General features: G+C 39.0%; 4 protein-coding genes across 5 annotated transcripts; 1 reads left to right on the forward strand and 3 right to left on the reverse strand.

Annotated features, from left to right (window-relative positions):
• The first annotated feature begins 1,081 nt into the window (after positions 1-1,081).
• Positions 1,082-3,716, forward strand: LOC137707430 (ras-related protein RABB1b). Its single transcript, XM_068446296.2, has 6 exons — positions 1,082-1,538; positions 1,659-1,798; positions 2,350-2,432; positions 2,761-2,965; positions 3,082-3,150; positions 3,365-3,716. The coding sequence occupies exons 1-6, from the start codon at positions 1,493-1,495 to the stop codon at positions 3,452-3,454; spliced, it is 633 nt and encodes a 210-aa protein (XP_068302397.1). The 5' UTR covers positions 1,082-1,492; the 3' UTR covers positions 3,455-3,716.
• Positions 3,717-3,886: 170 nt separating this feature from the next.
• Positions 3,887-5,543, reverse strand: LOC137749594 (pre-rRNA-processing protein esf2). Its single transcript, XM_068446295.2, has 6 exons — positions 5,147-5,543; positions 4,980-5,047; positions 4,776-4,865; positions 4,558-4,688; positions 4,243-4,395; positions 3,887-4,095 (listed from the first exon to the last, which is right to left on the reverse strand). The coding sequence occupies exons 1-6, from the start codon at positions 5,380-5,382 to the stop codon at positions 4,078-4,080; spliced, it is 696 nt and encodes a 231-aa protein (XP_068302396.2). The 5' UTR covers positions 5,383-5,543; the 3' UTR covers positions 3,887-4,077.
• Positions 5,544-5,772: 229 nt separating this feature from the next.
• LOC137708344 (pentatricopeptide repeat-containing protein At4g35850, mitochondrial) lies at positions 5,773-9,958 on the reverse strand. 2 transcript variants are annotated; one of them, XM_068447401.2, is made up of 12 exons: positions 9,286-9,958; positions 8,914-9,215; positions 8,756-8,821; positions 8,399-8,496; positions 8,180-8,297; positions 7,883-8,089; positions 7,354-7,430; positions 7,119-7,212; positions 6,785-6,850; positions 6,602-6,679; positions 6,364-6,465; positions 5,773-6,227 (listed from the first exon to the last, which is right to left on the reverse strand). In XM_068447401.2, the coding sequence occupies exons 1-12, from the start codon at positions 9,308-9,310 to the stop codon at positions 6,129-6,131; spliced, it is 1,332 nt and encodes a 443-aa protein (XP_068303502.1). In that variant the 5' UTR covers positions 9,311-9,958; the 3' UTR covers positions 5,773-6,128. The 2 variants fall into 2 exon arrangements, with proteins under 2 accessions (XP_068303502.1, XP_088545059.1); XM_088688933.1 differs by lacking the exon at positions 9,286-9,958 and having other exon boundaries at positions 8,914-9,278.
• An 802-nt stretch (positions 9,959-10,760) lies between these two features.
• Positions 10,761-11,861, reverse strand: LOC148689197 (uncharacterized). The gene has a single exon (XM_088688934.1). It carries the CDS (start codon positions 11,717-11,719, stop codon positions 11,276-11,278), a length of 444 nt encoding a protein of 147 aa, XP_088545060.1. The 5' UTR covers positions 11,720-11,861; the 3' UTR covers positions 10,761-11,275.
• Between the last annotated feature and the right edge of the window lie 1,159 nt (positions 11,862-13,020).

Genomic DNA, 13,020 nt, shown 5'->3' on the forward strand with positions numbered 1-13,020 from the left:
TACGATAGGGACAATTGAAGGCATTGCAAGGTCATTGCATCTGTCGGGATTTTGGCCAAATGGCGAGCTTCTTTTCGGATATGGCCAAAAACAAGCCATCTCGTACAACCCAAACACTCAGAAGATTACTCAGCAATTTCGAGTTTATGGACCATTGCGACCTTGCTCAAGAGAGCTTGGTTTCAATCATAGGAGATCAACGCGACGACCAAAGTATGTTGTTTGATATAGTTAAGGAAAGTGATGATCCAACTCTTCAACAACCTCTCATCTTCATGAGGATCGTTTAGTTCGTGTTTAATTTATTGACTCGTTGATTTGTTTTGTTGTTAGGTTGCCGGATTGCCGGATTGCCGGATTGCCGGATTGCCAAAGAAATTGCAATACCTTCTTTTGTTTTGTTGATATAGAATTTGACTTAGGCTTTTTTTCAGCAGAATACTTGCTTGATATTTCGAATTATATGGTATGGTTCTTACCTATTGGGACCAAAACATTAGCATGTATTTTTGTCTTTTAACTAATATAGCGGTGTGTTTGCAATAAAGAGCATCGAATTTGAACTAAGAGACACAATAAACTTGGACAATAATTTAGTATCGAACTTACCTAATACATCTCACATGTTTCTTTGACAAAAACTTTTGATGCTTCAATCCATTTGCCTCCAACCTGAAATCTGATTCACACATCCTCATTGTTTTCTTCAAGTTTAAGAAATGCAAAAGTGATGTATTTTACTTTCTAATAAAGACATTGGTAATTCAATTAAAATGAGGGTTTTTGGCTAGTGGATATTAGAGCCGGCAAATCAATCTATTACATTGTTAACAGGTGATCATTCACATTCAAATAATTTAATTTTACCATAATATGATAGTGACATTGGTAATGATGATGATGGACCGGTTTAATGTGGTAGCTCACCATCTCCCCTTTAATGTAGATAATATCGTTTGTCCAAAAGCAAAAAAAAAAAACATAAATTTAAAACAAGAACTCAATGACATCACATCATATGAATCAAAGAAGCCGATCATGGACTTAAGTCGATTAAATTGCAAGCCACGCAATTTAATCGAAAGGTCTATGCAGATCATTTGTTGTTAATTTTCCCATCTTCGGATAAAATTAAACAGCAATAAATTAAAAATCATCATGCATTCATCGCTAGCCCGATTGGGGCCGTGCGTTTCCTCCTCTTGTTTTCTTGGGATCGCCTTCAAAGTCTTCCTTCTCCGCTAGCTATCCTAAACCTATACATCATATTAAATCCAACGAAAAAGGGTTTCCGTTGGCGTGTGGGTGATTTATACGTTTCAAGCCCTCATTAAGTTATCTTAATTATAAAAATAAATAAATAATAATTTAGAAGAGTACAAAACAGTAATCAGGCGGGCGAAAACAGCAATACAAAGACAGCGAGGCCCCTTCTTCCACTTCTTCTCCTTCTTCTTCCTCGTTCTCCCTCCGATAAGACGTCGCTCTAACCATGTCGTACGACTACCTCTTCAAGTACATCATCATCGGCGACACAGGTCCCCCAATTCCTCCAATCCCTAGCTTTCTGATTTTTTTTTTATTTTTTTGATTTGTTTGTTTTGAGAATTGAGGTTTTAGGACAATTGGGTTTTGGGTTTTTGATTTGGACTGTGTAGGTGTTGGAAAATCTTGCTTGCTGTTGCAATTCACGGATAAGAGGTTCCAGCCGGTGCATGATCTCACCATCGGTGTCGAGTTCGGAGCTCGGATGGTCACCATCGACGGTCGTCCTATCAAGCTCCAGATTTGGGACACCGTGAGTTTCTTTTACTTCCGGCCTTGTTTTCTGTTTGGTTGGTGGGAAAATTGAGAATTGGGTTTATGATTTTGCACTGCTCTTAATTGTTAATTTGCCATTTTGTAAGTTTTAGTTGTATATGCCTGTAACATGAGAACAAGTCGAAGATTTTGAATTTTCGATTGACCCGGTGTTATTCGTGTTTGTGATAATGGAAAAAGTTCCATCTTTTTACTGCTTTGGACATCAAAAGTAAATTTAGTTGATTCTGGTTTGTTGGGTAGGCATAGAACTGATGCTTTATGTATGTTTTCGGCTTTAGTTTTGTTGTTTGCATTATGTTGGTAATTCTCGGGTGAAGTTGTGTATTCTAAGACGTATTCGAGCAGTTGCGCTTGATGTATTTAATTCCAGACTTGGCGGAAAACCGAGTGCGTTCTAGGATTCATGCAGCCAACCCAATTAATGGGATAAGGCTTGGTTGTTGTTGTTGTATTTGCTGCTGTTTCTTAGTAGTGCTATGAATATTCTTAACTTCTGAAGCAAGGATCCTTGATTTTGCATTTCAGGCTGGGCAAGAATCTTTCCGATCAATCACTAGGTCTTACTACAGAGGAGCAGCTGGAGCACTTCTGGTCTATGACATAACCAGGTGGGCGGGTGTAAATTGTGTGCGTTTGTAACTTATGTCAGAAATGCATATGAATCACATACTGAACTTACGGTTGTTTCAGCTTGGTACCCAATATTTTGCATTGCGTCCTTTTTCTATTTAACGTTGTGCATACGATATTATGAAATTTGTGTGGTACATATTTATAAGTTGTTGTGAAGACATTTGGAAGTGACATTTTTTAAGCAACAGTTTGAAGCTCTGTTTAATGGGGAGCCCTGCGGATGCATGTGTCTATTTTCCACAATTCTGTATATATTACTCAACTAAAGACAGGAAAGCTAATAGAGTTTGTTTTGTTCTCCAGGAGAGAGACATTTAATCATCTTGCGAGCTGGCTAGAGGATGCCCGGCAGCATGCAAATCCTAATATGACAATCATGCTCATAGGGAACAAGTGTGATCTGTCTCACAGAAGGGCTGTCAGCAAAGAGGAAGGAGAGCAATTTGCAAAGGAGAATGGGCTTTTGTTCTTGGAGGCATCTGCAAGAACGGCACAAAACGTCGAGGAGGTGATGTACCCTCAACCAATTCAAACCAGTACTCTAATTCAGTGCATTGTATTTGTTACTTGTGATTGACATGCATAATTTAGAATGTTTAAGCTGATCAAGTAACATATTTTCAGGCCTTCATAAAGACTGCTGCAAAGATTCTTCAGAATATTCAGGAAGGCGTATTTGACGTATCTAATGAGGTAACTGTCCATTCATTTGTCGTGGGAAATTATAGGTTATGAGAGTTGGGACGTAATGCATAATTTTTCTTTTAATTACGTCCTGAGAAGGGATGAGTCTGCTTTCTTTGATCTCGTTAACCATAACCAACTTACTGTATCAACCGATTGTATAAATTTGACCTTGTAGCTTCCATCTAAAGCATGAAAATTAAGTTTTTAGTGATGTTTGCAGTCATCTGGCATCAAGGTTGGATATGGACGCCCCCAAGGTCAATCAGGCACGGGTGGAACGGTTGCTCAGGGAGGCGGATGTTGCAGCTGATTAGAACCGGCTCTGTATTATGTTCTTTGGACATACTCTCGCAACTGTCATGCTGCTACTTTGTGAAAACATTGAATGTACAGATCTAAGTGCTTGGATAGATTTCATCTTCTCTTCAGGGATTCAACCGTTTTAAATGTTGAAATATTTCCTAACAGTGGCAATCCCACGTTGGAAACATCGGTTAAAGTTGTGTAACTGTTCTTTCTTTGCCTGTCTAATTTCCATAAATGAACGTGATGGCGTGGTTTATTTTTCGTTATGATCCCCGATGTAATGCAATGTGAGGTCGCTGGAATGGCCGGAGGCAGTCGGTACCGGTATTTGTACGTTAAAATTGCCTTGTTGATTCGTCGTTTCAACCTTGAAAAGATTTAGCTCCTAAAATGTTGAAATGTTGAGGAGAGTTTTCCAACTTAAGGCTCATGCGCAAAAATAAACCGTATGTGTTGATCACGTAGAACTCGAAAAGTATCGATTTGAAACCTTACAATCCAAGAAACAATGCAAAGAGAACAAGATTCAACCATAAAAGGTCCGTTACATAATTTGACTCCAAATGTCGTCCTACAAGTTTACAGCTCCTCCAGTTGAGGTATGCCAATCCATGAAAATTTTGAGCACTATGAATCGCCAAATACCTGCAAACGGATCGTGAAATAACATACAGTAGTCAACCAACAAATAACATACGGTAATCAACCAGGAAATAACGTATTATACGGGCAAGTATTGAGTGACGGATCAAGAAATAACATACGGTCGTCAACCAACAAAACGATGCTTACCGCTGACAGTACATCTTTAGAGAGCTGAGGTTTGGTTTTGGCAGCATTATTTGCAACAGGTTTCTTCTGTCTAAACCGGCGAATGACCTCATGTTCCGGCTGGCTATTAGGGAGATCGGGATTGCCCCCTGAATCTTCTTCGACCCTTTGCCTCTGTTAGAGAAGATGAAACCGATTATGTGTAACGGACTAGCAATAGAGACTTAAGAGAGGAAGGCAAAATGTCAACACAAATTGGTAACAGCTGCACTAAAACATATTCCTCTCCTACTTTTTCCATCAAATGAACACTCTGCATAGAATATACGAAACTACCTTCTTCAATCTTTCATCTATGGCGCTCAAAGCACGGGACTTCTCGACTTTAGTGAGATAGAAATCACGCTCCTTCTTGGCAGCAGAAATTTCTAAGGCTAGTTTTTGCTCCCGAGTGGCTTTCTTGTAAGCTGCAATCAAACATTGCCGAATCAAGAACCAAGTAACGATAACGAAGCACAATGACAAACAAAAACCCAATCGTTAAGAGTCCGTACCGATCTCTTCAGTAAGATTATCCCACTTGAATTTACTCAAATACTTGATGTTCCAAAGATCGTAGTAGAAAGATGATCTCTTCTTCCCACCTAAACATAACAAAACAACCAGACAGTAGAAATCTTTCAGAGAAGAACAATGGGAACACGCGCATCGATTGAACAAACTGTAAGAAGTACAATCCTCTGACGAAAGATAATTACCTATCTGTTCACCATTTAACATATTAGCAACTCTCTTAGCAACCCTTTTGTCAGAAAATTCAACCCACCTGCATTCGCAAACAATTAGAGATTCTACGACATACCCATCTGAAAAATCAGATTCTTAATCGATAAAGAAAACCAATTTAATGCTTTTGAAGACATACCCTTCTGAAAAATTTTGCCTCTGAAATTTACCAGCTTTGATTTGAACGTGACCAGAAGAATCTTGAGGTGCAAGATAAAGCCTCTGTATCTCTCCGTACTGAGAGAGCATCTGGCGAAGCGTCGACGGATCCATGCGCGGCGGAATCCGACCCAAGTAGCAAACCCCTCGCTGCTTCTTATCCTTCCCGCCTTCCTTCATCGATTTCTTCCTCTTGTTCTTTCTCTCGATTTCCATTCCCAATTTCCAGCCCTAATTCTGTTCCCTTAAACCCTAAAACGCCGAAGAAGAGCGCGGCGATTCGACGGCGGTGGAGCTCTTGCTCTGCTGCTCGGTCTCTGGCACTGCAACTCTCTCACTATCTTCCAAAGACGGCTTCCTTCTTTACGAGTTTACACATGACACGCACCGTTTTGTTTCTCCTTTATTTGACTGGGCTTTTACTGTTTTCCCGAAGGGCCCAAACGATAAGGTCAGGCTTTGCTCAAGGGGCCCAAAACATAAGGTTGGGCCCGTGCTCAAGGGATGAAACCGTGTGCTTCTACGGGAAAATCATATCGCAATTTTACTAATTCACGTATTATAATATGAACAAAAGATTGTTGCTATGCTTTTCTACCCCCGATATGTTACAAAGCTAAAGTGTGGATAACATTAACATATAGATACATGTATTGTAACACATATAACTACTGGTAGTGCGGTCGCCACACCGACAAATAGCTCGAATTCGTAGTTTCAAATTTTCAAAGAGAATTGAGCTTAAGATTGCAGGAAGAAAAAATTTCATTATTCACACCACCCTTCATGCATCCAGAAAAAAAATTAACAATTAAACTTCAAAACGCGATGTACGTTTGGTAACCCTGAGCGTTCGATACCAGGACAAAACGATGCCTCGTTTCCTTTGAAACAACAATAATGTCACTAAAACAGTGAAAGTCCACGAAATAACTACTCCTCGGAGCAACTTTCGTCATTGTTTATCTAATAGGTCGTCCAGGCCCCCTTCTGTCGCGAAGGTCATTGTAAGTCTTCGTAACATGTTGCAGTCGTGGATCGTCTTCAGGAATCTCACGTTTCTGCCATTTCAGAAACAGAAATGAAGGAAAAAATTGTCAAAAACACGACAAAGATGACGCATTGTGTCCAATTACTAGGATTTTTTTTGTTAATCAGAGATGTACAAACTAATAAATCAGAAGACCAGAGACTCACTTTTAAGCCCTTGTAATATGCTTCTACGGAAAGAAATTGCGGAACTATTTTACGTGCATCCATCAGGTCCCATATATAGTTGGCAACGCTATAACCTCCGGTCTGCAAAAAAGAGCACGAAAGATTTATAGCAAGACAACCGAAACTAATGCAAAATACAGAGACCCAGAACAGATGAAGAATTCTGTCATTCTTTATAGCAATATAGCAACTAGAGATAACTCTTAAAGTTGCGCACCTCGTCACCAGCAGCTGCAAGGAGAAGATCACTCCCCATTTTCGGACTCAAGAAAAAGCTTCGGGAGTTCATATTCACCTGTGTTGGAACATGAAAATCATAAAATGATTTTAACTGAAGCCATGATCTGAAATATCAAAAACTTGATTTAAGAATTAGAAGTGTGCAATAGACCAACCATACCAGTGTTTCTTCGGCAATTTTCATTCCCTTGGGAGTATATCCAATCATGGCCCCCTCCACAAGCGTCTACAGAAACATAGTTTAGCGTAAATTAGGGTACACATCTGAATGATAAAAAGACTAAGAACACATTAAGTGAAAAATATATTAGTTTTGTTTGGCAGAAATGCTAAAACAAAACATCAGAACACGATAAGTTATGATAAGAAAAGACTAAGAACAAACAAAAGCTAGCCAGACAACACAAAATCAAAGGAACAGTGTCTATATATGAGGAAAGAAAGTGATGTTTCATGAGTCATGACACGAAAATTGTGTTTGTTGCCTAACGCACCGTATATAGTTCTACTACAGGAGGCTTTCCTGACTTCATATAGTCTTCAAAAGTTTGAACACCACGGTCAATGTCCCCTGAGTGTAGATAACACCTGAATAAAAAAAAATTAGCAGTGAAGACAAAACGGACACAGAATGAATTGAGGTTATATTAATGCACGAGCAAGACAATGCCATCTTACTAAAACATGTAGTGCATTCTGATCAAAATTTTGTAATAAAAAGCTACTTACCTCATTATTTGCAACACAATAAATAAATCAGGAACTTTTCCGTCCTTTGCTAGCATCTCCTGAAGAGCTTCCATCACCTAGCATAATTAACAGAAGTGAAGACATAAGAATAAACTTTTATGGCAAAGGGAAAAGAGAAGGGAATCTTATTAAGTAACTTAATTTATGATGGTATTTTTTATCTGGAAACTCAAAAATACTTGCAATAAGTGGATAAAAGAGGGTAGTTTCAAACCATACGGTATTTCTTCATATTTTGATTTGCTACATGATAAAAGAAGATAACTAAATAATGCTAGGAAGTATGAATCATGCGAGGCAACAAGCTTTGTCATAAAACTTAAAAACCATGTAGTGCAACATCCATGCATACAGTGTTATATCGCCAGGCATGGATATGGGTATTGCCCGATAACAAAAGAGTGAAAGTACAATATCAATTAACCAAGAAAAGAACCAGCAAGCAAACAAAATACACGTGGTTTCTTTAGTGGAGTTGAGCTGAGATAATCGAGATGTGAGATATTACCTCTACATTCCTGAGGTCTGCGCAAGCATGGAACGCAGCATGATACACGGTTAATTGCCTATTCAGAAACCCACCCCTATGAGAATATTCAGCAGTTGGCATATTATACAACTCTTCTTCCGTTACACCCATCATCACATTTTCAGCAGTCATACTTGATCCGTCAACTGATGACCACTCTTTTGACCGCTCAACAAACTCTACAATCTTTGTGCAAAAGGAGAATATAAGAGAACTTTGAACAGAAACAAAATGAAAGAATACTTCAAAGCAGAGGGAAAACGATTAAATATTTACTTTGGTGCCGAAATCATCTGGTAAAGGGGTCTTGTTCCTAAGTGCAGTTACAAGTCCAGCGTAGCAGAACCTGTTTAGCCCAAGACCAGCAGCAGTCATGTCACGGACAATTGCATACCTGCATCAACAACACAAAGCACATTAACCACATGAGGAAAAATCAACCATTGGAATAACGAAACAAGCACGGAAAACCAGAGCATAAAAGAAGAAGCATACACTCGATCTAATCTGCCAGTAGCTGCACACGCATTGAGCAGACACATGTAGGTCTGTACCTTGGGCGACACTTTATAGTTCTTCATGTCTTCCAAAATCTATTAAAATATATCACATCAAGACATACCCACATTCCCTTGTTAATGATCAGACAGGCTAATCAACAGCGAAAATCCTAAAGCACATCACTTTATGGCATACAATAAGCAAAAGGAAATCAATTTGACGATCAGATATTCGGTTAACAATCCAACAGAATTTAGCGGGTGGGATCTAAGCCGCTTAAAATGCAATGTATACTATGCATCGATGTACAATATAGCAGTAATCTTATAAGTAGGCAGTAAAAAGCCGTACCTGAATCGCTTGATCAGAGTGCTTGCACTTCCCACACAGTGTGATCAGAATGTTGTACATATTAACCTACGACAATCCAATCGAATCAACAACCAAACACTCGCATTTCCGATATAACAAAACGAAAACGCTGATACAAATTTAAACAAATGACATACATCAGGGGCCAAGCCCATGGATTTCATCTGGTCAGCGAAGAAGAAAGCGTCCTGCAAGCTCGAACCTTTGAGGGTGCCCAGTATGAGCGACCGGAAGGTGTCCTGATCGGGCTGGACGCCGTCGAGCATCATATCCTCATACGCATCCCTCAGCAGGAAATGCTTCCTCTGAGCGGTGAGGGAATTGAAGACGCTGTTATACTCCGACAAGTTGTTGGCGTAGTTCCTCTTCGCGTATTCCTCCGTCGTCGCCGCCGCCAAGTACCTCCGTCCCAGGGCTCGCAGCGCCGGGCGGCATTGACCTGCAGCAGCGTGATTTAGTATTAACATTCAAATCTTAAGGTCTCTGGCTATGGAGGAGATGGACTGTACCAGTAATGGATTGAAGGAGTCTCATGGTTTGCCGTTCTGACTCGCTGTGTGACTCGGTGAGTGAGTCAGCGAGCGAGCGAGTCGAGTTACTCTGTTTCTAAAACCCCCCAAATGCACAAACCCTCTGCCCTTTCTGCCTCCGTCGTTTCTTTCGGTCGCTGGCGTCAACAGCTAAACGCACCGTTTTTCAGCGACGTGGGATTCTTCTGGACTACATTGAAATGGGCCTGTGTATTAGAGCTCCTGATGTTATCGTGGTCTATGAAGCTCAAATTAGGCCCGTTTGGTAGTTGGGAAAGGACATAATTAGGGTTTGGTTCCGTCTAGTGCCTAAATCGTCAGTAATGACGTTTTTATACAACGATATATTTACATTAAATCATCGATAGTCATTTAATCAAACTGATAGTAACCAAATACCATTGGTTTAGATCTTAAACTACCTAACAGAGAATTTGAATTTTAGTGCAAAGTTTGAATCATGTGCTCATCTCATTAGCTCGCCTCACCAAAACATAGCCATTGAATGGCCAGATCTTTCTTTCTCTTGAATAATTAAAATTTTTGAATCCTTTGACTACGATGGAGAGATCCAGAAAAGATCTCAATTCATAATAGATATAGGTTTATGAATTGATTGATGAACTTCAACATTGTCATTACTCATTGCCCTACATAGTTAGCAATAAGCATATATTTATTTATAGGACATAACATGCAACTCCCTGCTGCCAAATCCCTTTCATATTTATTTGTGTTTGGTACAAACTCCAAACTATACAAACAGTGCATGTGCATGATAAAATCTTGATTTTTTTATTCATTTAATCGAAGAGTTGGTTGTGATTAAATTCCAATTGCAAATTGCGACGTGCCAATGTCCCATCTTGTCGAGAAATTTTACAGTGTGCCAAAAAAAAAGGCTGGATACACCAACAAATTTCTTCATTTTGTCCTATAATATTAAGGGTAATATTAGCGAGATAAATTTTTTTTTTTTAGTACAATAGTATATTTTACACTAAAGAGAGGGAGGAGTTCGGCTAAGCCACATAATGAACAATCTAATTTGGTATCGAATTCGCCACCTATGAAATTCGAACCTAAAACGTCTCACTTACAAGTGAAGAGGAATACCACCACGGAGACAAAAAAAAATGGAACCAATTTGTGTATATCAAATGATGTGGTTGTTGATGATTGCATTATTAATCAAGTGTTGATTAACGTGTTTATTTCTTATTTATGACATATCATTTTGTTTGCAAATTTGGTTTAAAAATTTAGTATTCCTAACATTATTCTAATATTAAAAGAACTTACATAATCACTTGTTTAATGCATATTTGGTGTGATAATCTTTGTATTTAACCATTAATAATTAGTTTATGTAAATTGGCAGACATCTTTTAGTGTACCGAAATACAAGGCAGTACACAACTTGTTGTAATATAAGTAAAAGAGACATTGAAAAATATAACTATATCGCCTATAAAAATTTCTCATAAATTGTTGAGAGTCATTTCCCTTGGAGGATCCTCTAAAATTCAATTGACAATAAGCTTACAACTAAAATCCAAGTGATCAAATAAACACGATATTCTAAATTACGTAATACACGATTCAATCTTAAATAGAAGTAAAGGAGTGAGCACACTCTTATGATTAGCTAGCATAACTCAAATCTGCACAATATGCTGGATTTTTTTTTATATTACTATGTGCTTATGAACATTATACATATAAAAAAAAAAAAAAACAAATATTAAAAAACAATGCCAGCCCTGAAGGAGTGCAGGTGGTGCCATTATCGGTCCTAAAGGATGAAGGTGGTCCCATCTCCGACCCTGAGGGGGAGAAGGTGGTGCCATCGTTGGACTCGAGGGGCGTGGATGGTGCCAACGCACAGACCTCGACCTACGCCCCAATTTTGATTTAAAAGAACACAAATATAATCTAATAAGTACTCTTTGATGCAGGACCGAATGGATTAAGCAATGTTGTTGCTTGTGAGGGCATGGGGTTTGTTGAATTGAAGGGAGTGATGAGTAGGAGTGCCCTTGTTGTGAAGGGTCTTCAACGAGGAAGGGTTGATCTGCAAGAACAAATAGTTTCCAGCAAAAAGATCACCAAAGTGTGACTGCCCTTCTTTAAATCTCCTCACCACCTTTGCACACAGAGCAGAAACCACCTTCACCTTCCTCCTCAAGAACAACAACCTCCTCAGGCTCGGAACTTTGAGCTTGAACGATTTCCTCCGAATGTGAGCCCTTCTGAACGATCTGAACCTGCACCAACTAGTAGTAGTATTGTTTATCCTTGATCTCACCACCACTCGGTTCTTTTCGAAATCGAACTCCTCGTCGTCGAGATCGTCGTCATGTCTGAGTCTTTGGTAAGCAGGGAGCTTGGTGGAAGAAGAAGATGAGGTCATTGGAGAAAACTTCAAATGTTGTTTGGATTTGGATAGGAATTTTGAGGGATATGAGGTAATGGTGTTTGTGTTGAGTAGTTGATTTTTTTTCTTTGGGTTAGGGATAATAATGCGATGGACAAAGAAATAGGTGGTTCGAAGAATGCATTCAATGAAAAAACAAAGTGGTCAGTTATTTTGAATTTGCATCCTCTTCGAATGTGACTACCTAGAGCCTAATAACCAGAAAATTTGGACCGTTCAAGAGAGAGAGATTCGAGACCTTGGCTTATGTGAGGTAAGTTAACGAAATAAGTTAATAAGAACCGTCGAATACAATTTAAGTGGTCAGATTTCCTGCTTCTTAACCTCACGATAGTGAAATCCAGGGAGGATCTTTGGCCAATTATTTTTTGGTAACAAACAAGCAAAGCATTTGAGGTGGTGAGGTGAAGTTAATGCTTTAATCAAATACCAACCGTTTCATGTATTGGTATAGCAACTAGAGAATCGACCAGTTGGTTCACTCAACTTCAACCATCGCCACACGTTCTCCACATCTGAAAGGATTCAATGCCCAACAACTGACTCCTCCCGGAATTGCGTTACTATTTGAGCACCGGCTCATAAATGGTCGTCGTGTAATCTGGTGCACATCATATCAAATTTACTTCCTAATTAATACCTCGTTCACTCATGTTATAACATTAATACTTATATTATAGTTTGTTACACATAAATTAGTAACAACAATAAAACGAGATATGATGATATAGAGATAAAGAGATAAAGAGATAAAGACAACCTAACTTTAACAACACGAGTGTCACCGATTTGAAGAGACGTGACACCTCATCTACTCTTTCTCTTTCAAGCTTCAATCCACCACCGATGGAGAAAGAAAATGACCATACCAAACGCATGAACGGTGAACCCCTAATTTCCACAACTTAGTCATACGTGTCGACTACCTACAATCTGCCTTTTTTTTTTCCTTTTTCTTTTATGAAAGAAAAAATAAAAGTGCCTCAAATAATTGTATAAAATCCTTGAGCCACGGGTATGTAAAACTATAAGGCCTCGTTTGGTAAGTTGACCTATACAGAACTAGATTAGACATCGAGGATTGGGGCAAAGATCGAACTTTGAGTCATAGACCTTTTGACCCATGTCTAAGTTAATTCAATTTGCACTATCCAAGTCGATTCCGTGGGCCTAATCAGGAGAAAAATTTCAGTAGAGATACCCAACGAGCCATTTGAAGGAAACCTCTCTTAAAAGTATAGCAACTAACCTATGCCGATTTTGACGGACTGTGCTCC

Source organism: Pyrus communis, chromosome 17, assembly GCF_041283825.1.
Source record: "Pyrus communis isolate YQ-2024b chromosome 17, ASM4128382v1, whole genome shotgun sequence".
Taxonomy (NCBI): Eukaryota; Viridiplantae; Streptophyta; class Magnoliopsida; order Rosales; family Rosaceae; genus Pyrus; species Pyrus communis.